Raw genomic sequence first — 26,827 nt, forward strand, 5'->3', positions numbered from 1 at the left:
TTTTTTTGCATTTGAAAATATTTGGGTTGGTGGAAGTTTGAAGCTATCAGAAATTGCCAACCATACTTACGAGATTGCGAAGATCATAGGCATGTTTAGCATGGAGAATTTCAGGAGTGTCCCAAACAAAACAGCCAATTCCTTTGAGCCAGTTGAGATCATCTTTGTATACAAACTGAGGTATTAAAATTAAAAGAAAAACCGAGAGAAAGGATGAGGATTCATTCCATACAACCTCAAGAATGGTTTATCGATCAGCTAAAGTTAACTTCCCAGCTTGGGTCTAGCTCCACACCATGTTAAATGATCTTTATTAATTCAATTCCAGGCCTGGAAGAAATACCATTGATAAGACTAATCTTAATGTTAATTTCATGTCTTCCTATTACCCATGCTTATCGGGCATGGTCTGATAAGTGGATTATAATTCAGTTGGACCTTCTTTTTATCAGCCTTTGCCATCTGAAGAAAATATAATTATCAGAAGCCGGAAGCCCCAAAATGTGACTGGTTAGTTTAAATCAGCCTTTTAAATTCAACTCCATCCAAGGAATCTCTGTTGCTTTTAAGCCTTTAGTTCTCTGTTGGTAGTCAGTTTCATCAACAAGAGAAGAGATGGCTGATAAGGTTCTACATTTGTAATTTTATTCCCCTTTGGGTTTTTTTCTTTTTACCTCATGAATTTCTTTTCCTCCCATAGTACACCTTGTTTTGCCACATTTTTGCTTTTCTTTTTTTCATTGACCTCTTTGATTGTCCCTTAACCACTGTTTTTTATTTTGTTCTGAGAGTAATATTTATAAAGGTCATTCACTTATCACTCCACAATGCCCAACAGCAGCTGATGTTTGGTTTTTCTGTTGATGAGTGATTCTGATAGAGGAAGATAGGATGGCCAGAAGCTACCAGGCCAGATATGGTACTGCTGTAATGGCAGCAACACAAATAGCTTCATTTTTGAGATGAAGCAAAAGGCAGGCATGGGGATGCGATGAGAAAGAGATCATAATTGTGTTCTAATAGCATGGACATTAATGTTATATTAACAATTTAGGGTAAATTGCTAATTTTATGGAAGTTTTTTATTGATAAGTATTTGCTATAAAATAAGATCCTAAAGTGTTCCACTGCAAATCAGAAAAGGATGTTGGTTGTAACTTTTTGGGATATGCAGAGTTTGTCCAGATATACATAATTTCCTGTTTTTATTGTTTTTAGTTTTGTAAAATGGAAGTGACACAGAGTTGTTCTGGGATTAGGTGGTCTTTAAATCTGGCAAAAAAAAATAAAAAATGACCCTTTATATAAAATATTACATTGTCCCTATGAAGCTATGTGCTATACAATACCTATGCCACTTCCAAGCAAAAACTGATAATGAGTCTATTTTTGATGCCTAGGTTAACCAACGTATGGTTGTTAAACATCAGCTTGTGTTTGAATTAAATTGCATTAAAATTAGTATAGCTTACAATGTATAAAACGGAGCGCGTCCCACCACTCATATTTTCTCCTGCATTGTGCAATGCTTGTTTAGTAGATTTCTAAAAAGGAGTTATAAATATAATTGACTTACATCACTAAGTTGATTATTGACTTTTCGGGCAAGAATATTGGCATGAGGATCTGGAATACTGGCCCACTGATGGAGATGGACACGATAATCAATTTCACTGATTTTCTTGACACAAAAGAATCGACAGTGATACGGGTGGTACAGACCGCGCTATACCTAAAATCGGAACAAGAAAAGTATCTACAGAGACATATTTGCGACCCTTTAAGTCTGTCTTTCCAATCAAGTATCATGTAATTGTTCGAAGGGTCGATTTATACTAGACACTATTAAAAAATTCCTCAACTGATGATACTAATCTTATTTGGTTATTGATTTATTTGAAACATTATAGTGCTGTAATTATGCTAAAATAATTTTGCAAAAATAAAAAAAGTTATTGAAAATGCCTAGGAATCATTGAAAATCTGATTTAATTACAGCAATATAACACACATAAGCCTCAGCTGACCTAAAATATTTTGGTACTACTGGTATTTGTTAATATTTTGTAACCAAACAGGACAGGTTCAGACTTCAATGGATAGTTAAGACTGCAGAAAAAACAACTGCAACCAGCCTGCCTTCCATAGAAGACCTGTATATTGTGCAGGTCAGAAAGAGGGCTGAGAAAATGTCTACAGACCCCTCACATCCTGGACATAAATTGTTTCAACTTCTTCCCTCAAGACGACGCTATAGGGCATTGCATGCCAAACGACAGTTTTTTTTCCCTCATGCCATTGCTCTGCTGAACACCTAATTCTCACAGTGCTAATGCCTATGTATAAGTTACCCATGTAGTTTGGCTGTAGTATTATCTTACTAGTATTCTTACTATCTTTACTCCCCCTCTTATTGGTATAATTATGATGTTTATTATTATTCTGTTGCTTTGCATGTATACTGAGAATTTCTCCACCAAAGACAAATTCCTTGTGTGTCTAATCCCACTTGGCCAAATAAAGTATTTTATTAATGAAAAGGTATGAATAGCTGTCTGAATTCAACATATAGAAGCCAAGTGTCAACTGCAATGCAAAATGAATTAAATAGTCCTTGTTTACCCTTGGTGTAACCTGGTTAAGTTCATCTTGTAACATTAGTTCTTAGCAGTGCTAATTAGGACTAACTAAGATCTGATTGGAAGCCACCAAGAGTTTTTTTAAATAAGTAAAAATAATGGTACATTAGTAAGCATTAATATTGGTCTATCCCAAACAAATTGATAATAGGGTCAGTATTAAAGGAAAATGAATCCAGAAGGTTTAAAGAGCACCCCTTAGCCACCCCTTAGCCAATATACTTTCTAATTATTTGTTTGTTTTAAGATAGAGAATATATATTTTTCCTTTCCTAGAGAAGAAAGTTAAATTGAAACCCTAGATCAGTTTAACCACTCCAATCATCTGATGAAGTGCATAAAATGTTATGCCTTTTAATAAAGTCTATTAATCGGAAAAGGTGCTATCCAGCTCCTCATGATTTTGAACTGACAGACTAACCTGGTTGTTCTATACTGAAACATATAGAGGAACAATGCAGTTTAACTGTTTGAATTGTTAGAATGGAGAGAGAGAATTTCTGAGAGAGAGAGAGAATGGAGAGAGAGAATTTCTGAGTTGGCCTATGGCTAGATCTTGAAGTGGTCTACTCTAATCCATATAGGCACAGTAGCGCAAGTAGCTAAGGCATTGTGGGGCTCCACACCCTACAGCCGATTTTTCGCTGTTTGGGGACCCTAAATGGGCCAAAGGTTGCCCCGAAGAGGCGGCAAAGAAGGAAAGAAGCCCTGCTGACCGTGGAGAGATGGCGGTCGATCCGGTTGGTCAGGGAAAGCCCTCCAGAAACCAACAGAAGAAAGGCTAGCGTCACTCCAGAGTCTAGCCCAAGCTACAAGCAGCCAAAGCCAAAAAGCACTAAGTTAAGCTTGATCATAAACAATGTGTCCGGAACTGTGTAAGAATATTGATTCTTTCTCTTCTACCTGATTGAACTCCTGGGGAAAAAACCCCAAGAAAACAAAAATCCTCCGAAAGTGAGAGGAGGGGGATTTTTGCTCCACCCTCCGATAGACAGAAGTGGCAAATTAAATTCATATGGGGGAAAGAAACATATTGAAATGAAATAAATATAAGACTTAAATCTGGATAGGTGTGAAATTGGTGGAAATAGTTAAGATTTTCCTGGCAAAAGATTATTAATGAAAGGAATCCATACAGTTTTTCTATGTGTGAATAAAGCAGAACCTATGATTTTTATCTGTCCTAATCTATTGTTTGAAGTAAGATCTTGGTAATGTAAGTCTCTCATATGATCTCATCCAAAGGAATTAAGGCTTGTAAATTTTGTGCTTGACTCCTCACCACTTGGAAATGTTTAATATAGGTTTTTTTTAATATCTTACATCAATGTTCAGCTTGCCAACTCTTAAGCATCTTGCAGTGTTGGGATCATCCTGAACACCTCTAGGAATGGTGTAGAGTGCTTTAAATTTATCATACTCTTCCCGATATTTCACCTAGTGGCAAAGAAAAGAAAAATAAGCCACGTGGGAACCATGTCTTATTTCTAAAGCAGATTTACCTAAATGCATTGCTAGGTATACTTACAATACTGGCATTATATTTCAGCTGCCTAGCACGAACAAAAGGCACAGCATCGGGAGGCAATTTGTAAGTGAGGGACTTGATTTTCTCCCACATTTTCTTGTATACATTCTGAAGAAAGGAGAAACAGTGACATCGATATTTGAGACAAAATCTATGAAACAGCAGTGTAGAACAGGTAGTCCTCAACTTACAACCATATTTATATTTTAAATTTTATGTCGTATAGTATGCCCTTATTTTAACTGTGATGCTTCTGACATGAATAAACCAACTTACAACCACCATTGGATTAGTGACCATTTAAAGTTACAATGGCACTGAAAAAAGCGACATGACCATTTTTCACACTTACAACCATTGCAGCATCCCCCATGGTTGCATGATCCAAATTGAACAATTGGCAACTGGCCTATATTTATGACAGTCGCAGTGTCCCTGGGGTGTGTGTGTCATGTGGATCACCTTTTGCGACCTTCACACAAGCAATGTCAAAGGGGAAGCCAGGTTCACTTAACAACCCAGTTACTAACTTAACAACTGCAGGGATTGACTTAACAACTGTGGCGTGAAAGGTCGTAAAATGGGGCAAAACTCACTTAACGACTGTCTCGCTTACCCACTGGCTCAACTGTGGTCATAAGTCAAGGAATACTTGTAAAAGGTAGCACAGGATAGAAAACCTTTTGCTTTTTGTATAGAAGAAAAGTTTGGGTCTTCTTTCGCATTCTTGCCCATGATGGCACGTAGCAAAAGTTGTTAGTGATTAACCATATTTCAGCAACATACAACTGCATATCAATCTTAAACGGGATGTAACCCAGAACTACATATTCCTTCACATATATTATAACTTTATCTCCTCTTAGTCTTCTTGAGTTGGTTGGAAATGACATGAATGCCACCCCAACTCCCATCTGTGATCCATCCTAGATAAAGCCAGCCTAAGCAGGAAGAGAAGTCATTACTAAGTAATCCTCACATTCTGACTTCAGCTGTTATATATTGGTATAAGAAGCTACCAGAACAGCAGTGAGCCAAAATTTGTTTTCCTTAAGTGTGTGCAAAAAAGTAATTTCAAGAGGCTTCTGGACTTGGCAGAACTTGAAACATTTTGTATTCATGTATGCTGTTTGAAATACCGTCTATACTACACTATCATAACTCCAGAATAGCATTAAAAAGAAAAATACTCACATCACTGAAGAGGTGCTTGAGGTTCTGGATCCTATCGTGATCTGCTGTTTTCAATACTGTGGTATATTTGTCCTTTGTTTTATGGTATTGTTCTTTATATTTCAGCTGTAATAAAAGTGAGTGACAGTCATTCAATCTCTTCGTACAAATTACAGAAAAAAGAAAATAATAAGGAATAAATCTGAGCAAAGACGGAGAATGGCTCACCTCACTAGCATTGATGCCACTCTGAACGGCAGTTACATAAACTGGAGTGTCCATAACCACGCCATAGTTTGGTAGATTGTCCTTCCCTGGTTTTGTGTATATCAGCTGTAAAATCAAGGCAAAAAAAGCAGTAGGGCTTAGTTCTTTAGTAACCGTGGGCACAACCCATGAGATTATATTTTTAAAGTCCATGAACTATGAGTCTCTGTAATATACAGCAGTTGATAACTTTTAAAAAAATATTGCAGAGCTATATTTCTACTAAAATCCTTTTTGGTGTAAAATAGAAAGGTTTGCTCCGTTCCCCGAAAGTGAGACACTATCCTCGCATTTATTTATGCGTGTATTTTTTTTTATAAAGGAAAGTAATTCTACAAATAAAGATGCCTTATCTAGGCTCTGCTCAAGTACCAGTAAATCATTCTGTCCTGATTCGTACAAAATATTAAATGAAGTGAATCAGGCATGTCATTCAGATCATCCCAGGTGCTTTTCCAAAAGGCAACTGGACTTTCTTGGTTTTTTTTTCCTTGAAAATATTTCGCTTCTCATCCAAGAAGCTTCTTCGGTTCTAACTGAATAGTGGGGAAATAGAAGGATTTATATTCTTTGCAGTCATCTGGGCATTAGCTCTCTGAGGGTCATTGCGGCCACTTGGGAGCTTATCTGTATCCCCAAAGACACCTTTCCTGCATTAAACATAAAGGCTGTTGTTTCCTAACGGTGCTATCTAATATTCCTCAGTGGATCTATGGATGAATCCTGGTGTATGCCTGAACTGATTAATTAAATTAAAACATATAAGGAACGGTTGCTGGAATTGGGTATGTCTAGTTTAATGAAGAGAAGGACGAGGGGGGACATGATAGCAGTGTTCCAATATCTCAGGGGCTGCCACAAAGAAGAGGGAGTCAAGCTGTTCTCCAAAGCGCCTGAAGGCAGGACAAGAAGCAACAGGTGGAAACTAATCAAGGAGAGAAGCAACCTAGAACTGAGGAGAAACTTCCTGACAGTTAGAACAATTAACCAGTGGAACAACCTGCCTCCAGAAGCGGTGAATGCTCCAACACTGGAAGTTTTTAAGAAGAAACTGGACAGCCATTTGTCCGAAATGGTATAGGGTTTCCTGCCTGACTAGATGACCTCCAAGGTCCCTTCCAACTTTATCATTATTATTATTATCATTATTATTATATGCCCCCCAAATGTAGTTCATGCTTCTTCTTACTTGGCTCTGAAGGTCATAAGACTTCTTGGCATGCAGGATTTGAGGAGTGTCCCACACGTAACATCCAATTCCCTTTAGCCATGTCAAATCATCTTTGTATATCACCTATAGTTAGAAAGAAAATAATAAAAGAAAACATAAAACTTCTCTTATCTTCCCCTGCATATCATACTTGATATCTCCGATCATCTCACAGCTTAATTCCAGGGCAAATTTTACAAAAAAAAATAAAAAAGAGGAACATCAAAAACATTAGATTTGAATTATCTAATGCAAATCTGAACATAGAGCACGTGCATGTCTTTCTGAGCTTCTTGATATCATTCCTACTTTATAAAAATAATCCATTTTTAGTAACTATATCAGGTTACGTTACGGAGAATTTAAAGCAGAGAAGTAGAACTTGTGGTTCTCAAAGCGTTGCTGAATTACAATCTGCAGCATTCCCCATCATTGGCTATTTCAATTTAGGATGTTTATCACTTTCAGTTTAAGGCAGTCTTCCCTTTGGGGACAATTATATTATCCAATGAAATCCCATGAAGATACTCTGCTGGTTTCTTCATGGTTATACTGTACTATGCCAGCATATAGCAATAGCACCTAGGCTTATATACCGCTTCACAGTGCTTTACAGCCCTCTCTAAGCGGTTTACAGAGTCAGCCTATTGCCCCCAACAATCTGGCTCCTCATTTTACTGACCTCGGAAGGATGGAAGGCTGAGTCAACCTTGAGCCAGCGAGAATCGAACTACCGAACTGCTGGCAGTTGGCAGTCAGCAGAATTAGCCTGCAGTACTGCATTCTAACCACTGCGCCACCAAGCCATATAAAGCAAAAGCTCTGGATTACCGCATGACTGACCCAAAGCTTGACGACTGATTTGCAATAAACGAAGCATTTCTCAGTGACCGTGAGAACAAACCGTTACTTACATCGCTCAGAATCTCCTGAGCCTTTCTAGCTTGCACCACATCGTTCTCTTCAGGGGAGCAGTTCCACTGGTGCAGGTGAGTTCGGTACTCAAGGTCACTGAGGATATACTGACATTTCTTAGCCAGCACGTGGTTGATCATGTCACTTGGGATATGAATGTGTGCCTTGGTGTCTTCATAATTCTTCCTGTAAGCCAACTGGAAAGCAAGATAAAATAGGAAAATATTAGGAAAATAAGGGGGCTCTGGGGCCCTCTGCTCCATCAAAAGCAGACAGCATGTGTAAGAATCTGTTGCCAAAGTCAGTTTCAGATCTGCTCTGAAAAAACGAGTAGCACAGATAGCACGATGTCAGCACGGATTTCTTGCCTTCCGAGGCCTCATCCTCATCCCCAGTCATCAGACATATTTTCCTCTCTTTATGTCACAGGTAGTCCTCGACTTACGACCACATTACCGAGCCCTTTTCTTGCCACATTTATTAAGTGAATCAGTGCAGTTGTTAAATTGGTAACATGGTTGTCAAGTGAATTCCCCACTGACGTTGTTTGTCAGAAGGTCATAAAAGGTGATCATCTGACCCTGGGACAACGGCAACCGTTATAAATATGACCCAGTTGTCAAGCATCCCAATGTAAGTCATGTGACCATGGGGATGCTACCACAGTCTTCAGTGTGAAAAAGGGTCATAAGTCACTTTTTTCATTGCCGTTGCAACTTCGAAGGGTCACTAAATGAACTGCTGTAAGTCGAGGACTGCCTCTATTCAGCTTCCTCGCTATAATTCCTGCAAGAATTACCGTCCAAGAAAAGCCACAAATAACTCCTTACCGCACTCCGTATTTTTTGGAAAGCAAGAGAATGGAGCACACTTGGGAAGTCTTTTATATGTTTCCCCGCCAGATAATGGCCCTTTAGCTTCTCGTACATTGCTTTATATTTGAGCTGAAAAGGGCAAATAAAGCAAGTGTTAAGATCTGTTTCCCCCCCCAAAAAAATCGCACAAACAAAGATAACAATCAAAAGAAAATTCATACAGACCAGGCTGTTAATATAATCAGCATGTTTGGCACCAACAATTGGAATGTAGTCTGGAGGCAAAGTGTAACCATAAGCCTTCTTTGATTCCCAGGCATCCTTGTACACATACTAGAAGGGACAAAAATGGCAGATTAGATTTTTTTTTAATGTATATATATATATATATTATTAATTTTTATAGGATTAGGAATAGGGTTAGGGTTGGGCTTAGGGTTGGGGTTAGGGTTAGGATTTTTTAAAATAATATTCTTAATATTTAGCAAACAGCATGTTGTCTAGATTCATGTAATTAAAAAAACAATGAATAATAATTAATTATCACAAACAATGTTAATTAATCACTCAATAGTCTTCTTCTCACTAATATATATTCAATGGCAGATTAGATTTAAATGAACTAAGTCAGTGATGGCAAACCTTTTAGAGACCGAGTGCCCAAACTGCAACCCAAAACCCACTTATTTATCGCAAAGTGCCAGGGCTGCATCAGTATTGTGGTGCCCTCAGGGGGGGTGGGGGTGGGGGTGGCCCACTGGGTGGGCGTAGCTGCAGTGGTCATGGCAGACTGGGTGAGCATGGCTGGGGCCAGGGCAGTGGGGGCCAGTCCCTTGCCATCTCCGGGGCATCCCCAGGGGGCCAACGCCACTTGCTCGCCCACTTCCTGCCCTGTCGCTTCCGAACGCCACATGCTCACTACTCTGGCGAACTCCACTGGGGCAACGGCGTGCGTGCCCACAGAGAGGGTTCTGAGTGCCACCTCTGGCACAGGTGCTGTAGGTTCGCCACCACTGAACTAAGTTAAAAAGAGTCCAAATGCAAGCGCCCTTAAAACAGGGGTAGGGAAAGATGTCCCCTTTATGACTTGTAGGCTTCAACTCCCAGAATTCTTGAGCCAGATGACTCAGGAATTCTGGGAGTTGGAGTCCATAAGTCATAAAGGGGACAGCGTTCCCCACCTCTGCCTTTAAGCAAGAGCAAGGTCTTTTCCCCAGTTTAAAACACCAGTCTGCAGTAGGAGGGATGATAAAGCAAAATGGGTGGGTGCCCCACTTAAAAAAAAAAAATCCCTGCCTTTATTGGGAATATTATTTCTCTCTGTCTCTTTCTGCTTCTCCTTTTCTCTCTCTCTGATATACACACAGTCACACATATACAGCTTATGCTACAACTTATCTTACAGTAATGCACAGGTAGTCCTTGACTTACAACAGTCTGTTTAGTGACTGTTCGAAGTTACAACGGCACTGAAAAAATTGACTTATGACCGTTTTTTACACTTACGACCGTTGCAGCATCCCCATGGTCACGTGATCAAAATTCAGATGCTTGGCAACTGACTCATATTTATGACAGTTGCAGTGTCCCGGGTCATGGGATCCCCTTTTGCAATCTTCTGACAGGCGAAGTCAATGGGGGAGTCAGAGTCACTTAATACCGGGTTACTGACTTAACAACTGCAGTGATTCACTTAACAATTACAGCAAGAAAGGTCGTAAAATGGGGCAAAACTCACTTAACAAATGTCTAGCAACAGAAATTTGGGGTTCAATTATGGTCGTAAGACGAGGACTACCTGTATATTCCTTTTCCCTTAGAATGGCAGGATTTTTCCACCATTATTGAAGAGGAATGCTAAAGTTGTACAAAAATGAGTTCAGGAGCCACAGTGGGTCCAGAGTCTCAGCGTGTTCCGGCAATGGGGAAAAAGTCACGATACGTGACGTCGCAAGTTTGACATGCCTGCTATAGGCAATTCCATTCTTTCAATTTTTGGGGAAGTACCATATAATATAACTTTTTCTTCAAGAGAAATTCATCTGCTGAAGACTTCATTCTTGGCTAAATTGATTTCCTTTAATTGATCTGTCAGCAACTCTATCATACAGCTTATTTTCTCTATCTTTGGTCTGTATATTCTTTAGATCTAACCCAGTTAATAATCTATTTGAAAGACCATAGCTAGATAATTACTTGAAGAAGGAAAAGGCACACCGCAATATATTTGCACAGTTAACATGAACAAAATGTATTCTTGTATAAAGTAATATAAAAATATATTACCTATTGACTTTATCTAAACTGTAAATTTAAATAGTATCAATGAATAATATTTTAATACTTTAAATCATTGTGCAAATAATTGCGGGTTCAGAATTAAGACAGAGTGTGGATGCAGGATTCAAGGGAAAGTGAAGTTCAAACAGGCATTTGCATTAAAAAATATGTTTCCCCAAATTAAGTTTCTTCCTAGTAATACAAGAGATCTTGAATTTACATGATTTGAAATACAAGATAGCCAGAAACTTACATCGCTGTACAGTTTTACCATCTCTCTAGAATGACTCAAGGCTGGTGTGTCATCAGAACCAATGTAGTGGCCTTTCTGAAGGTTAAAGGTTTCTTTGTATTTCACCTAAGGAAAATGAAAGGCAAGGCGAAAATACCAGACATCAGGTTGAGTTTAAGGCTAACTTGATAAGCTGACTTTCTAGAATAGAGCAATATAGAGAATTTATTCTAATTTTTAGAAGTTTATAAAGTATTATGGCATCTTTATGCGTGTATTTCTTTTCTGTAAGAAAGATACTAAAGCGATAGACCAAGTCATTGCTAGAAATTCTGTCATTAACACAGATTTCACACAGTTATTCTGGCCTGAAACATGGTTTATATTTTTAAAAGCACTGTAGAGCATTCATGCTATATATAACTACTCTAATATTGAAGGTTTTGTTAAAAAGAACATTGCATTATAGAATAGTATATTAACCCTCAATGTACTGAATAATTAACACTAGATACAATGATCAAGCAAAACAATGAAAAACGTATTGTATGGCATTTTAAAATACATATTCTCATACATAGGGACACACACATTGACACCTATTGTAACTACCCAGTTTTAAAGAATGCTTACGTCACTCTGCATGATCGAATTTGTCTTTGCCAAAACCACATCTGGAGTATCTTCAACGGATGTGAAATGGTCAAAATTATCAATGGCTTCCTTTGTGTAGATTCTCTGTAGAAAAAACATGACATAATCATAATTATCTTCTGGGGAAGTCTAGAATGCTGCTATAAGTGTACAAAACAATAATTTACCTTGTTTATTAATTCTTGAGCATTCTTTACTCTCCGATGGTCCACCGAATCTAACGGAATCCAACCACAGCCACGGAGCCATTCAAGATCAGATTTATAAAGGTTCTGTAAACATGAATAAACTATAATAAGTACAGTTTATATCTATGTGTACATACTTGATTTATTTTCCTAAATCTTTCTCTTGGATATGCTTTCATATCTACTTTGTAAAAAAATTAGTTTGGGGAAAAGTCCACTGGAGAGGGGTGGCTATGATAAATCTGAATAAATAATAAAAAATAAATAAAGTTATTACTTACATCACTTTGAAGTTCATAGGCTTTCTTTGCCTGGATGCAGTCATTTTGGTCAGGGTGACACGTCCATTCATGTAGGTAATTACGATACGGAATGTCACTGACAAGGTGCTGGCAGTCTTTGGCTGCAATGACCGAGCGTATATCTGGAGGTATGTGAACGTGGGATTTTGTTTTGTGATAGGATTCTTTGTATAATCTGTCATTCTGAATCTTGCCAGCATGCTCAAACCACACTAGTTTTGGATCCTCTCTCATATTATTGACTCCAACATAGTGGCCTCTTTGGTTGACATAATCAGCCTTATATTTCAGCTAAAAAGGAGAAAACACATAAGGGTAAATATCAGTCTTGAATCTTTTCTTCTTCTAACTTGTGAAGTATTTTTTACTATTCTCATATTTTGGAAAGATTAAGAAAAAAATATAGGTGTAATTGCATGCTTACAAAGAAAATGGGCCCCTGAAATGATAAATCTGGCTGGGTCATTCCAATGAGAAACTGGACGGGCTTTGATAGGCTTTGCAATATTATGAAGTATGAGCATGGCAAATATCTGAAACCTGTGAGATTTTTCAAATGTAGAAAGACTTTACCTCACTTTGGACGTTATCAGAATGCTTGGCATGACGAAGTGGTACACTGTCAGGAGGTAAACTGTAGCCAGTAGCTTTATGTTTCTCCCAGCTGTCCTTGTATAGATGCTGCAAAACAGAACAGTAAGAAGTTAGCATTTTCTGAAACCCTACAATTGTTTCTAGTTCTACCCAAAACACATCCAGATTAAACTTCAGATTAAAAATACTTTTTTAAGCAATTGTTTCATATCCGTTGCCCTTGGACAGTCTTTTTCATAAATTCACTGTGTCTTGTCTTTTCAAAATATTTAAACTATATTTCAATATTTCAAATATAACTAATCATAGAAAACTGCCATATTCAGAGATAGGCAAGGGGTCAATCTCAGCACCATCAAGATTAATTGATAGTGAATCTACAGGATTTCAGATGGAGGCCTTTCTCTGGAGATTCCAGAGACTGGATCCAAAACCTTTTACATATACACACACACACAAAACACACACACACCTGTGTTGAGTCAGTGAGCTGTAGCTCTTTCCATTTGAAGTTCTCTACTAATGTAGCTTGGTTATATATGGCAGCCTTCAAAACAATATCTAGAGTGTTCCTCCTTACTGAAGTTATTCAGGAGAGACTGAGCATGCTATAGGTCTGGGTTTGGATCAAGGAGTTAATTTTTTAAAATATATTTTATTAATTTTTTTTACAATAACCTTCTTTAGTGCTTAGTAAACAACGTGTTGTCTGGGTTCATATGTTTAAAAAACAATCAATAATAATTAATTTCTATAGTTCCATAATCAATATATTAATTAATGATATATTTCTTTGATCTTCTCTTCATCCAATAGTATTCTCCTTTTGTCAAGTTTAAGCAAATATTATTCTTAAATTCAATACATATAAAGTTAAATATAAACCTTTTTCTTGTGTTTATACAAATAACACTAACATCAACATATAGCATCTTTTCTCATCAGTTTATATTTCAATTGTGTTTATAAAAGTCATCTTGTTGGGTCACTATATATCCTGTTTTCAAGATTTTTATTTAAGCTTAATTTCTCCTCTGAATTCAAACCATTCTTATCAATCATAATTTTCTCAAAGTTAATAACACTAAAATGGGACTGGTTAAAGAGAAACTTGGGAAAAATAGTTCTGATTCTGTGATTATATCTGAGGGCTCTTAACAATCACTTAAAATGATTAATTGTCTTATTTGGCCTGGAGCTGACATCTGTGCATAGTTTCTGTTACTGTAATCATGAAGTTTTCAAAAATACAGATAACTTTCTCTACACACTGAAGAGTCCAATGAAAATTGAGCAGGCTCAAGGGGAGGAAACGCTGAATAAATAAATGGGGAAGAAGGTAGGAAACTTGCACAGAGAGAAAAGGAATGGGATTCTGAACAGGGAACATCGTGGCAAAGTCACTGCAATATTGTGTTGTAGTTTTTGAGTTAAAAGAATTGTGAAGCCTGAATTACCAAGAAATCAGATGTTAGTATGAGCATATATGAGAATATACAAAGATTTTCATAAAAAAAAGAGAAAAAAGAGGGGGATATACAAATGGAAAGAACCAAAATAGTCCAATGAAAGCACAGTGGATCAATAGTGATAAGTAAATTTCTTTTGCAGTCAAAAGAGTGAAAAACTCTGGAAAAGGAGGATAGAATAGAATTCTCTTGAAATCAGCCCTGACAGGGGAGAACTCCCAGCAAGAGGCCCGTACATTAATATCCTTATTTTCCTTGACTGTAGTTTTTCACTAACTATCCCATCAGGACTCATGATTCAAAGATATAAAATTATTCCAAATTTTCTATTTACTATTGTTCCTGGGAGGAAAGTACATACCTCATTAAGAATCCTAGCCGCTTTTTTAACTGCTTGCAACCGAGGTGTATCTGTTAGTGTATAAATGGCCTTGATGTCATTCCATTCCTGGTGATATTTAATCTGGAAACATAAAAACACCATTAAGAATAGAGTTATTAGAGGCCGAAGTTACAGATGTAGAAATTGCATCTTAAACAGGCCATATGATGCTCCCCAAATGTTTTGGCTTTCAATTCACATCATCCAACATAGCAATGGAAGGTAGTCTCCAGATATCTGAAACAAATCCAACTGACTCTGCTTCTGATTTTTATTCATGTATTTGTGGTTACTGATCTGCCTTCATTTTTGTGAATACGAAAAATAAGAATCAACATACAGAGAACAAGAATATAACCTCAAACTCAGAAACAGACACAGTGTATACTTATTTGCATAATGCATGCCTTTCTGCAAAAATAATAATAATGGAGAAACAGAAAAGCTTATTGGCTAGATCAGAGTTAAGGTGCATTCAATTCAGCCTTTTTAATCTGCTAGTGCTCTTTAGAAACCATTGTGGTTGGTCTGCCACCACTTCTCTGCAAATCCCTGGCTATTCTTACTGTGATATGTAAATATAGTTAGTGTATGCTGAAATTCCATTAATTTTACGCACTTCACAAGAGAAAAAGAAGCACATGGATTTAGTCTCGCCTTTCAGAAATTATGCGTTTCTTTTACTTTATTCCTTATTTAATGAAATCTTTTATGTCACTGTACGATTGATTTATTATTGATCTGATAATTTAATTATTTATTAGGTAAAAATCAGTCTGGGATAGCAGATAAGGTGCAAATCTAGAAAGCAGGAGACTGAGAGCTGTAGTCCCACCCTTAGGAGGGAAAGGCAACAGGGTGACTTTGGGCCAATCACCATAAGGTTGTGAGTTCTAGTTCCGCCTTAGGCATGAAACCTAGCTGGCTGACTTTGATCCAGGCTTCTCTCTCTCAGCCCCACTCACTTCACAGGGTTGCTGTTATTGTGAAGGAAATAGGAAGAGGAAGGAGTATTAGATATGTTCTCTGCCTTGAGTTATTTATAAAGTAATGCAGGCAGGATAAAAAGCTAATAAATGAATAAAATCAAAGGAGTTACTGTGGGAAGGGGAGGGGTTGGAAGCATCTTTTCAAAGCAGGCCTGTCAGCCCAATTGTGAGGTGTTTGGGCCTATTCTAATCCCCCACAGTGTAACATGGCTGAGAAGAATCAGTACTTTGCACTTGAATGCCAAGAAGGCAATCCTTAGTTTGCTTTATAAAGGATTTACTGATGGCAGGAGTCAGTAGGATTAAACTTTAAAGAATGCTGTACAGAAAAATAATTGACATAGATGTTGTGAAGATGTCATTTTCCTGCTGCCACAGTTCACAAGATTCATTAAGCTGGTGGGCTCTGCTGGATCTATCAACATCCATAGTGATTTGTTCACCATGTATTGTTTCCTTTTCCAAGATTTCTCCCCTTTCCTAGAAGATGAATGTAACTGGACTGGAACAAAAAGTCAATACTTACATCGCTTAGTATTTCTCCACCTTGTTTGGCTGTGATATAATCAACCCTGTCATCCACCGGAGTAAATGGCAGGCTATCAGCTTTGGTACGATATAACCTCTGTAAAAAGAGAAAGAAATACAGATGTAAGGCAAATAATAACAATAAATAGTCATGCAAGAAAGAAAGGCAGAAGGAGAAATATATTCATCTGCATTGATGGCTACTCTTTTTGCTTTCCCGTTTTTAATAACTCTTCTCCTGGACTATGCTAAGAAACAGCTGTTGCTGTGCAGTTTGGCTGCTTAATCTGAAAATTTAATGTTAAATAATTAAATTAATAAATCAATATCTAACTAATGGTAATATTTATTGTTTTAATGTTTTATCTGGTTGCTTTTATTGAGTTGTAAGCTGCCCAGGGTCGCCTCTAGGTGAAATGGGCAGCAAATAAAATCAAATCAATAGATCAATAAACAAACAAATAAATATTAAGGTGGACTAAATTAAACCCCAACCTTTCTATTCCTTTTGAGCAGCACAACATGGATTTTGTATATTACATTAAATCAAAATCTGTTTTTTTTTTAGCTATGGCTTAACATTGTGCATGAAATCAGTCAATAATAATGTATCCAATAAATCATGGTAAAATAAACCATAACTTATTATTAAAAGGTTTTTAGATTATTATTTATAGAGCGTTTTTCTTCTTTTTTATTTTTGTTTGTTTTGTTTTTACTGATGTTGTGTGCTAAGATGAGCAGACATAAACATCTAATAAATAAATAAAAATCACTCAGTGCATATTCAGTCCATAGGAACAAGCAAGCATGAAGGAGAAACAGTTTTGCGTGAACTAAAGGCTGCATTGTGAAAAAGGCATATTTTTATAAATGAGTTTTTCTGTATGAAACAAGAGAAAACTTTGTAGGAGAAAACCTCTTACCTCATTAATAAGGGCCTGAGCATGTTTGACATGGTTGACAGAGACAGAATCACTTGGCATCCAGCCAATTCCTCGTAGCCATTCTAGGTCAGATTTATAAACAGCCTGCATAGACAAAAAAAGAGACACTATTTACAATTTTTCCAGGAGGCAATTTTTCATCCATTTTAACTGAAAGATAAAAATTGCCCTTCTTTTCCAACAGAGAAGAGCAACTGAATTAGGCACAGCATATAAAGAATTGTTACAATTTTTATGCTGTTTTAACTTAATCACTTTCTATTTTTTCCATAGTTTGATAAATATTTTCTTTCACATTTACATTTATATCTGGTATCATATTTTACTGGAGAACTAAAATGCATATTTATTTTAAATCAATGATGTTCATTTACATGGATGCAACTGTGGGATTCTGATTGGAAAATGTAATTTTCATTAAAATAGCTATCTACATGATATGGTTCCTATAAAAAACATCATATTTATAGAAGTTGATTGATTCATACAAAGTTGGCTTATAATGATAGAAGGAACACAGGTTCTTCAGTTTTGTACAGCAAATAGTAATAATCAGCCTAAAGCCAAGGGAAAAATTAAAAACAATAGTCAAAATGTAATAGTACATACAATGAACTTTCTACTCACATCACTCTGCAACTCATAGGCTTTCTTGGCTTGGATGACATCATTTTGATCAGGCAGACATATCCATTCATGGAGGTAGCGGCGATAATCAATGTCACTAACCAGTTTCTGACATTTCTTGGCCAACAAGATGGACAACATGTCCACTGGGCTATTAAACTTGGTTTTAAATTTCTCAAAATGTTTCTTGTATTCCCTCTCACTCTGCAGTTTGGCTACACGAATTGCCAGCACTAGCTTGGGATCATCATAGATGTTCCGGAATCCAACGTGGTGTCCCACTTGCTTACGGTAACCTTCTTTGTACTTGTACTAATTTTAAAGAAAGATACAAATAAAATTTCCATCTGTAATATCATAAATTGTAAAGGAATTATATGAGAAAGCCTTGTTGCAATATCTGCCATCTAGAAAAATACCCATCTATAGCTAATATTCACTTGGTATCTTTCCACTCATGCAGGAAACATGAGTGACTAGAAAGAGCAGGGGAATGCCTCTGGATATTTGCAGACTAGCAAATCCCAGTATTTGCCATTCCAGTCCAAAGATTCCCTTAACTTTCTAGCAGGGGATAGGGAATCAGTGAAATTCTGCGTTCTCACTGTGAGTGATAGAGTCATTTTCTTTTAATCAAATTCATGTCTATGACCAGACAATTTAAAACTGAGAAGTCACACTTTGAAAAAATAGCCACTCATAGCACAATGTTACTGTTCTAGATTTTTCTCCATTTTCAGAATTACATTTCAAAATTTAAATGTCTGATAGGACAATCCTATTGGAAGAAATTTCTATTGGTTTTCATGGAAATTCCTTAAAGCTGCATTTCTAACCAACTGCAATCTTTTACTGTAAGCCTGGGAACCTTTAGTTATAAATCCTATTTAGTATCAGCATTCTAAAACATTTTGCCAACCTTGTACCAAGAAATTTCTAGGCAGTAGGCTAGACTGGAATGTCAAAAAGCATCTGGGAAGAAAGCACTGGCAAATGACTTCTGTAATATTGCCTAGAATTGATTGATTCATTGATTGATTGCTCAAATGTATATGCCGCCAAGTGATTTATAGTTGGTTTTCTTTCTATCATATGCAAATGCTGATAGCAATTTAGGTCTCCATGTAGTCACCCAAAATGAAGATGGACTTATAAAGCTTTAAGTATCTTTCAGGCATATTGAGTGGTGGGACTTTTATCAGAATAAACATACTGTGGACTACAATGCTAATCTAAATATTCAGCAAATGTATATAACTTCATGTGCCAGAGCCTGTTATTTGCGGAGTTTATTCACAATAGTTGAATTATGTCTACAATCTCTTATTTTGCAGTGAACTGAGATATATAATAATATATAAATATCTGATTTTCTTTTATATAATTCCACCATTTGCCATTCCACTGGCAAAGGTTTAGAGTTCACACACAGAAGATAAGAACATGTATTTGACTACAGTACTTACATCACTGGCAATTTCTCTTGAGGCTTTGGCTCTTTTGATTGGAATTGCATCTGACCTGTAATCAATGTATTTCTTTACATCATCCCAAGAGTCCCTGTAGAGTTTCTGCAAAAAAAAATATCATTAAAACTCAACAATATTTTCAATATGCTTTTGCAATATCTGCTTGGTTTGGAAAGTTTCTTTTTTTTTTTAGTTTGCATTTCTTCAGTTATTCAGTTAATGAATGAAAATTTCATGATTTTTTTAATTACTTTTTAATGAATTAAGGAATATAGATCAGCCTCCAGGTTAGGCCATGTATTCTGGTATAATATAGATTATATATGACACTGTATCCAAATAAAGTTTGAGTCAAAGCATTGAAAATATTGCACAAGGCAACTAACAGTTTGCAAAATGTAAAAAAACAGCACTATTGTCATAATGAATTGATCCACAATAATATTTAACAGCTGGCCAGTAAAGCAAAAAAAAAAAACATTACTAAAAGGTCCAGACATGATTATTCAACAGGTATTCCTCATATTTTGCCTAAAGTGTCCATTTTGTTTCAAAAACCAATGAAAGCAGAAGCCTTAGAACAGGGGTCCCCAACCCCCATTCCGTGGACCAGTACCAGGCTACGCCATGCCAGCAACCAGTCCGCACAAAGAAGCAAAGCCCCATCCATGGGATGCAGGCAGTACACAAAACCACGGGCCTCTGGTCCGTGGAAAAACCTCTCTCCATGGAATGATCCATGGTGTCCAAAAGGTTGTGCACCTCTGCCTTAGAAAGTAGAAAGCTAAAGTATTATAAGGTGGGAAAATGCAGTTTTATGAAGTATGGTAGAAATATACTTACATTGCTTACGTTGATGGCATTGGCCTTGGAAAGCATTATTTCAGGGGTGTCAGGCATCACATGGATCATAACTTTATCTTTATCCCAAACTTCTCGGTATTTAGGCTACACAAAATAAAGCAGTGGTTAGTCGTTTATTTGGTGTTATTCTTATCTAATCACATTTTAACTTTCGAAGGGAAAAATGGATTTCATATAAACTTGCATCAAAAATTTTTTTAATAGTAAGTTAATGTCCTGAATGTATGTTAAGCTACTGAAAAAAAATAATAACATACAATACTGATTTGCTCCGCGTTGGTTTTAGCAAGGAGAATGTCCGGTGTATCAACAATGTTGGTGAACTTCAGACGGTCAGCAGGAGTGCGGTATAAATTGTCACTCAGGATTTCCTGGGCAAATTTAACTCTGTTCACTATTGGAGAACCACTTGGTATCCATCCAATCCCACGGAGCCATTCTAGATCTGACTTATACACAGCCTATGAGATCAGAAAGTGGGGGGGGGGAAAGGTAGTTAAATATTTTGTGAAATAAACATTCTTACGTGATAACAATTAATGGGATTAATCAATTCCAATCAATTCATAATTAATTATTTGAACAGGGCTTTTGTGCTCCTTCCTTTCTTTGTTCTAAGGCAAAAGGATAAACTGGACAAATGAAGTTAGAAATAGCCATACATCTTCTGACATTAGCATCACTTTTCATTTGCATTAATTACCTGGATTAAGTGAATAGAAAACACCCCAAATCTTGGCATAATATCCAAAATAGGCTGCACAAGTTTTTCTGTATCTTTGAACAAACTTATAAACTCCACTGAATTAAAGTTAAATGAATCGAGAAAGCGGATTTAAAAATGATACTGAACTGCATCCACTAGGATTAGGAGGTTATTGATAAATTTGCTCCATGTGACATTTTAGAAAATTCTTATTATGTAATAAGTCACTTAAAAATATTTTCACCATCACAATATGATGTTCCCATAGGGCAGGGGTGTCAAACTCGCAACATCACGTGGGGTGTCGTGGCATATCATGACTTTTTTTGCCATTGATGGCAATGGGGTGGGCGCGGTTTCGCCATGATGCATCCGGCCCGTGTGCTGGCAGTTTGACACCCCTGCCATAGGGCCTGTCAAGGTTAACTTCATTCAGTGAAGACTTCAATGAAGGAACAATGTCTCTGGTCATAGTTTTTGGCAGATGTGATCAAGGAAACAAAAGTAGAATTAAGATAATCCTCAAAAACACCTTCTCCAACCTGCATTCTTCAGATATGGGGATTTGAATTCTCATACATTCCCACTGGCAAGGATAATGTAAGTTGAATAGCAATACATCTGTTCTATAGCTAGACACTTCAAGGTCTCTTTTGTTCTGTGCCTGACCATGATACATCTACATATATCTTATAAACCACTGGTGTACTTACATCGCTCTGAAGTTCATATGCTTTCTTTGCTTGGATCACATCGTTCTGATCTGGCAGACAAGACCACTGGTGTAGATAACGATGGTAATCAATGTTGCTGGCTAAATCCTGCCCTTGCTTGGCTGCTTGGATAGCCACCATTTTGTAGGGAATGGTGATCTTGGCTTTTGAATTGTGGTATGCTTGCTTATAGAGACGGTCATTCTGCATCTTCATTACTCGAGCAGCCCATGAAAGCTTAGGATCCTCCTTGACTGATGGGGTTCCAATATAATGACCTTTCTGTCTCTCATAAGTTTGTTTGTATTTATACTGAAGAGGAAAGCAAAGCATAGAGCTGTTAAAAGGATAGCAATCATTCCAGTTAGTGTGAAAGTTGGTATTTTAATGACTGGGGGACCCCGAGTGAAGGAACAGGTAGAATTTATCATTCTAAACCATTCAGTAGTATATTTTATAATTTATGTCTCAAAGTAATACAATGTATTAAACCATTCTAAAACTATGTTTAAAAACAATAACCTTGCCATTGAAAAATGGCAATAGAAAGCAACAATCATTGAATCCAAAATCATTAGTGTATAAAACACCCTTCTACTGAAATCTCTCAGTGGTTGCTTTTTGGAAGTTCAGAATAAAACATGCATGAAACTTCTTGACTTTAATAAAAAATTTAAATCTCAAATTTCTAAGCACGTAAATGTAAAAGAGTGGACGGAGATAACTCTGGTATATTGTTGAATCAATGTGTTTCATTGGTAACTGGATGCATACTCTGCCATCTGGGTGATATGAAAAGATACAGTTGTTTTGTTTGTTCATTTAAATAGAACTCATACCTCACTGGCAATTTCTCTGGAAGATTTTGCCTGCTTGAATGAAAGAGCATCCACTTTAAAGTCATAGCCTTTTGCTTTGGCCTCATCCCAGGCTCCAGTATAATGTTTCTGCAATTAAAATATATGCACAACTTTCAATATAATCAGAAAATGCAGATGAAAATAAACTATCAATTAAACATACAATCTTATGGGTCTATATTAGATATAAGTACCACTATGATTAAGTGACTTTACTCCCAGGGATAACTGAAGTGCAGCACTACTGAAGAATAAAGTGTTAAAAATATAAATTTTCACAATGAGCAATTGGATAAGTATGGCATAAATACAGTATAAACATGCATAAATGAATATGGGAACACACACCTATTAAATAACTGATTTCAGTATTTGTTTGATAGTTTAATGAATGCAATTAACTGGTTTCAATAGAACAAAAAATAAATTTACTTCAAATTGACAATAATAAAACTACAGTTAGTCCTCGATTTACAACAGTTCATTTAGGGACAATTCAAAGTTACAGCAGCACTAAGAAAAGTCACTTATGACTGTTTTTCACACTTACGACCATTGCAGCAGCCATCCCCATGGTTATGTGATCCAAACTCATACTTATGACGTTTGCTGTGTCCCAGGGTCATGTGATCACCTTTTGCGACCTTCTGACAAGCAAAGCCAATGGGGGGAAGCCAGATTCACTTAACAACTATGTTACTAACTTAACAACTGCAGTGATTCACTTAACAACTGTAGCAAGATATGTCGTAAAATGGGGCAAAACTCACTTAACGACTGTCTCACTTAGCAATGGAAATTTTGGGCTCATTTGTGGTTATAATTTGAGGACTACCTGTACATAAGGAGGAAAAAGTAACACTTAAAGAAATAACAAGGTGTTTGAGGACACTAGAAACATCTTGAAAGTTTGAATCTGTTTGAATAAACCTTTTACCCAAAATTACAACAGTCTCCTTCTGGCCGCTCAACTTCCTGCCACTCAACTTTGCATTATCACAGTTGGAGTAATGCATATATTACCGTCAATATGTGAAATTAGGCATCTTATAGAATGCTTACAAAATCTATAGAATGCCAAAAATGGGATATCAAAGTATGAAATGCTTAATATTCCACACATTTCCTAGGCATTCTACAGTATGCAATGCCAAAAGGCAAACGGACAAAGTACAAAATAGTCCAGCTAAATGCCATTCTGAGCCTTTCTTGTGGCAACAAGTAGGTCAATACTGGCCTTTTTCTCTTGTATTTTTCAGTAAGAAAGTTTTGTACTTCGTTTTCCATTTCTTCTTTCATTTTCATATAAATCTTTTCCAAAAAAAGGGTTAGGATTAGAGTTAGGGTTACTCTAACCCAGTGGTTCTCAACCTTTTTAATGCCGCAACCCCAACCGGTCATAAGTCGAGGACTAAACCGGTCATAAGTTGAGGACTAAACCGGTCGTAAGTCGAGGACTAAACCGGTTGTAAGTCGAGGACTACCCAACTGGTCGTAAGTCGAGGACTTTCCCTGCCCAGGAGCGCCACGCATGCGTGGTTCCGCTCCCTGCGCCGGCCGAGGCGTAGCTGGCAAGCGGCAGAGACGGAGCAGGCCGACCACCAGCTGGCCCAGCCCAAGGGAGGTAAGGCACCCGCCGGAAAAGGAGAAAAAAATGGTGGACAAAAAAAATGGCAGACAAAAAAAATGGCGGACAGCCTTGCTTGGCGACCCCCGTGAAATGGTCGATCGACCCCAAATGGGGTCCCGACCCACAGGTTGAGAACCACTGCTCTAACCCTAACCTTTTTCATGACTCTTTTCATACTTTGCCTAAATAGATCTTGTCATTCTGCATAATGCCCAGGTTTATTTTCAATTCCTAAAGAAAGTATATAGCATATTAAAATAACACAGGCATTTCATGCCTGTGTCACACATTCTATACAACACCAGCTTTTCACACATTACTCGGTTTCAGAGGGTTGCAAAATCAAGTTATTGTTGCCTGGTTTTTTCCTTGTACTTACACTCTTCCTGTTCTATTTCAAAACCAAAGGGTAGATAAAATAGGCTCTGTTTATATAACTTGGAAGCGAGCAGGGAACATTGCAGTATTAACAGGACAAGCATTTCAAAAAACAGGAATTGGAAGACTTCTTCACAGATATTAAGGCAATACTGCAATGGAATTGGCTTGTAGATTTGGCACCTGCTGGAAATGGTGAAATTCAAGCTAGGCAATTACATTTGGAGCTTGTTTGTCCTAAATAATTTGCTTATTTATGGCTGTTATAGTAATATGTCCACTCTACAATGTTTTGAGTTTATATTGATTTAGCCAATGAACTTGGGATGCACACTTAACAAAAGAAAATAAAAAATCAATATCAGTCAAGAAGGCATAAAGTTTTTGTGCAGAACCTTGTACTTCCAACAGGGATGGTGGGGATATAGTGTCTGCTGAAACAGTCATCATCATTTTTATCATCACTTACATCTACATGTAATTGTTTTTCATTCTGTGTTTGTATACAAGCACAGGCATGCAATCTACTCTGACAGATTTTTAAGAGCTAAATATATATGTCTCAAAAAATAAATGACATAAGGATAACTTACAGCCTGTGTACATATGGATATGCTTGTGTGCGTATGTCTTTTCCTCCAATTGTTGAGGTGAAGCTTTAGTTTAATTGTCATTGCTCAAAGTGTAAATATATATATATATATATATATATAAGAATAGACATGTAATACCTTTATGTTTTTAAGAGCAACTAACAGGAGAGTGTAACTAAGACAACATAATAAACAAAGGAATAGTAATATGCTTAACAAAAGAATGCATACAGCTAGTAACTTATCTTACATTGCTAACATTCACAGCATTCATCTTGGACAGCAGCATTGATGGGGTATCAAGAGGAATATTAATCTGGGCCTTCTCTTTATCCCATGCTTCACGATACAGGTTCTAAGAAAGGAAGGAAGGAAGGAAAGACAATTTTCAATAGCTGTATGAGAAATCCCTTTTGTTTTTTAAAGGCCACTGTAGTTCAGCCACATTACACAGAGGTAGTGATTACGTTTCAATTTACCTCACTGATCTGTTGTGCATTGACCTTGGCCAGGACAACCGGGGGCGGGTCAGGTATACTGGTAAATTTCAGTGCATCTGGGCGTAGTTTGTACAGCCTCTCATTTACGAGATCTTGAGCTCTTTTCACTCTGACCACATCCACCGAGCCTTCCGGCATCCATCCTATCCCACGGAGCCATTCCAGATCAGATTTATACAAATTCTATGAGACAATGGACCACAAAAGAAGAATAAAATGATTAAGTTCATATTTTAGCAACTATTTAATTTTCTAGAATTAATAGGATATCAAAAAGTCCTGACTAATATGGTTCATTTATTTTTAAATGGATTAATCCTCCGTATAAAACAACAAAAATGCAAAATAAGTCAAATTAGATATTGGAACAAAGATACCCAAAAATTAAAATGTATTAATAACCATGGTTAAGTAGGCAGAAAACATAATTAACTCATGGCATGATACACCAATGATTCCTAATAACTATTCTTGAATCAATTAATATAAATAAATTCATAAAACTCCCCAAATTCAAGAGTTCAGTGCAACATAAGCAAGGAAATTTAAAAAGGATCTTAGACTCTGCCCAATTGATTTGTCATAAATTTCTTCTGCGTATGATCACTTCAGAAAACCAAACTACATTTGAAATTCTTATCTCTGTGATAAACATTTTAAAATATTTCATCTATCAGCATGGTGTTCTGGTAGGGCTGCAAAGGCTAGCTACACTCAATGAAGACCTCAGTGAAGGAACAATGTCTCTGCTGACTTTCTGGCATATGTAATCAAGGAAATAAAAGTAGAATTAAGATACTTTTTAAGGGCACCTTCTAAAACTTGCGTTCTTCAGAAATGGGGATTGGCGTGGCAGGGAGAAAGTTATGTCGGTCGGGATAATGGAAGCTGAAGTGCAAAGTATCTGTTCTACAGCTACACACTTCAAGGTCTCTTTTGTTCTGTGTCTGCCCATGATGCATGTACATATATATCTTGTAAACCACTGGTGTACTTACATCGCTCTGAAGTTCATACGCTTTCTTTGCTTGGATCACATCGTTCTGATCTGGCAGACAAGACCACTCGTGTAGATAACGATGGTAATCAATGTCGCTGGCTATAGCCTGCCCTTGCTTGGCTGCCTGGATAGCCACCATTTCGTAGGGAATGGTGATCTTGGCTTTTGAACTGTGGTATGCTTGCTTATAGAGACGGTCATTTTGCATCTTCATTACTCGAGCAGCCCATGAAAGCTTAGGATCCTCCTTGACTGACGGGGTTCCAATATAATGACCTTTCTGTTTCTCATAAGTTTGTTTGTATTTATACTGAAGAGGAAAGCATAGAGAAGAACCATGATTAGGGGTAGGCATCAACATATTATATAGTTTAT

At 37.0% G+C, this 26,827-nt stretch overlaps 1 protein-coding gene across 1 annotated transcript in view; it reads right to left on the minus strand.

The window, feature by feature from the left end:
* Nucleotides 1-26,827, minus strand: part of NEB (nebulin) — a 221,727-nt gene that overhangs the window by 76,904 nt on the left and 117,996 nt on the right. The window contains exons 107-133 of the mRNA XM_015814350.1: nucleotides 26,451-26,762; nucleotides 25,432-25,635; nucleotides 25,203-25,307; nucleotides 22,331-22,438; nucleotides 21,492-21,803; nucleotides 20,330-20,533; nucleotides 20,052-20,156; nucleotides 19,206-19,310; nucleotides 17,740-18,051; nucleotides 17,092-17,196; nucleotides 16,164-16,262; nucleotides 14,628-14,729; nucleotides 12,777-12,884; nucleotides 12,183-12,494; nucleotides 11,881-11,985; nucleotides 11,693-11,797; nucleotides 11,081-11,185; nucleotides 8,773-8,880; nucleotides 8,563-8,676; nucleotides 7,732-7,929; nucleotides 6,797-6,901; nucleotides 5,569-5,673; nucleotides 5,362-5,466; nucleotides 4,168-4,275; nucleotides 3,963-4,076; nucleotides 1,577-1,726; nucleotides 71-175 (exon numbers count right to left, since the gene is read on the minus strand). Of these exons, the coding sequence (XP_015669836.1) occupies nucleotides 71-175; nucleotides 1,577-1,726; nucleotides 3,963-4,076; nucleotides 4,168-4,275; nucleotides 5,362-5,466; nucleotides 5,569-5,673; nucleotides 6,797-6,901; nucleotides 7,732-7,929; nucleotides 8,563-8,676; nucleotides 8,773-8,880; nucleotides 11,081-11,185; nucleotides 11,693-11,797; nucleotides 11,881-11,985; nucleotides 12,183-12,494; nucleotides 12,777-12,884; nucleotides 14,628-14,729; nucleotides 16,164-16,262; nucleotides 17,092-17,196; nucleotides 17,740-18,051; nucleotides 19,206-19,310; nucleotides 20,052-20,156; nucleotides 20,330-20,533; nucleotides 21,492-21,803; nucleotides 22,331-22,438; nucleotides 25,203-25,307; nucleotides 25,432-25,635; nucleotides 26,451-26,762 (4,020 nt within the window). The remainder of the gene's footprint in view (nucleotides 1-70; nucleotides 176-1,576; nucleotides 1,727-3,962; nucleotides 4,077-4,167; nucleotides 4,276-5,361; nucleotides 5,467-5,568; nucleotides 5,674-6,796; nucleotides 6,902-7,731; nucleotides 7,930-8,562; nucleotides 8,677-8,772; nucleotides 8,881-11,080; nucleotides 11,186-11,692; nucleotides 11,798-11,880; nucleotides 11,986-12,182; nucleotides 12,495-12,776; nucleotides 12,885-14,627; nucleotides 14,730-16,163; nucleotides 16,263-17,091; nucleotides 17,197-17,739; nucleotides 18,052-19,205; nucleotides 19,311-20,051; nucleotides 20,157-20,329; nucleotides 20,534-21,491; nucleotides 21,804-22,330; nucleotides 22,439-25,202; nucleotides 25,308-25,431; nucleotides 25,636-26,450; nucleotides 26,763-26,827) is intronic.

This window comes from Protobothrops mucrosquamatus, unplaced genomic scaffold (assembly GCF_001527695.2).
Source record: "Protobothrops mucrosquamatus isolate PMUCROS unplaced genomic scaffold, P.Mucros_1.0 scaffold_87, whole genome shotgun sequence".
In the NCBI taxonomy this organism is placed as follows: Eukaryota; Metazoa; Chordata; class Lepidosauria; order Squamata; family Viperidae; genus Protobothrops; species Protobothrops mucrosquamatus.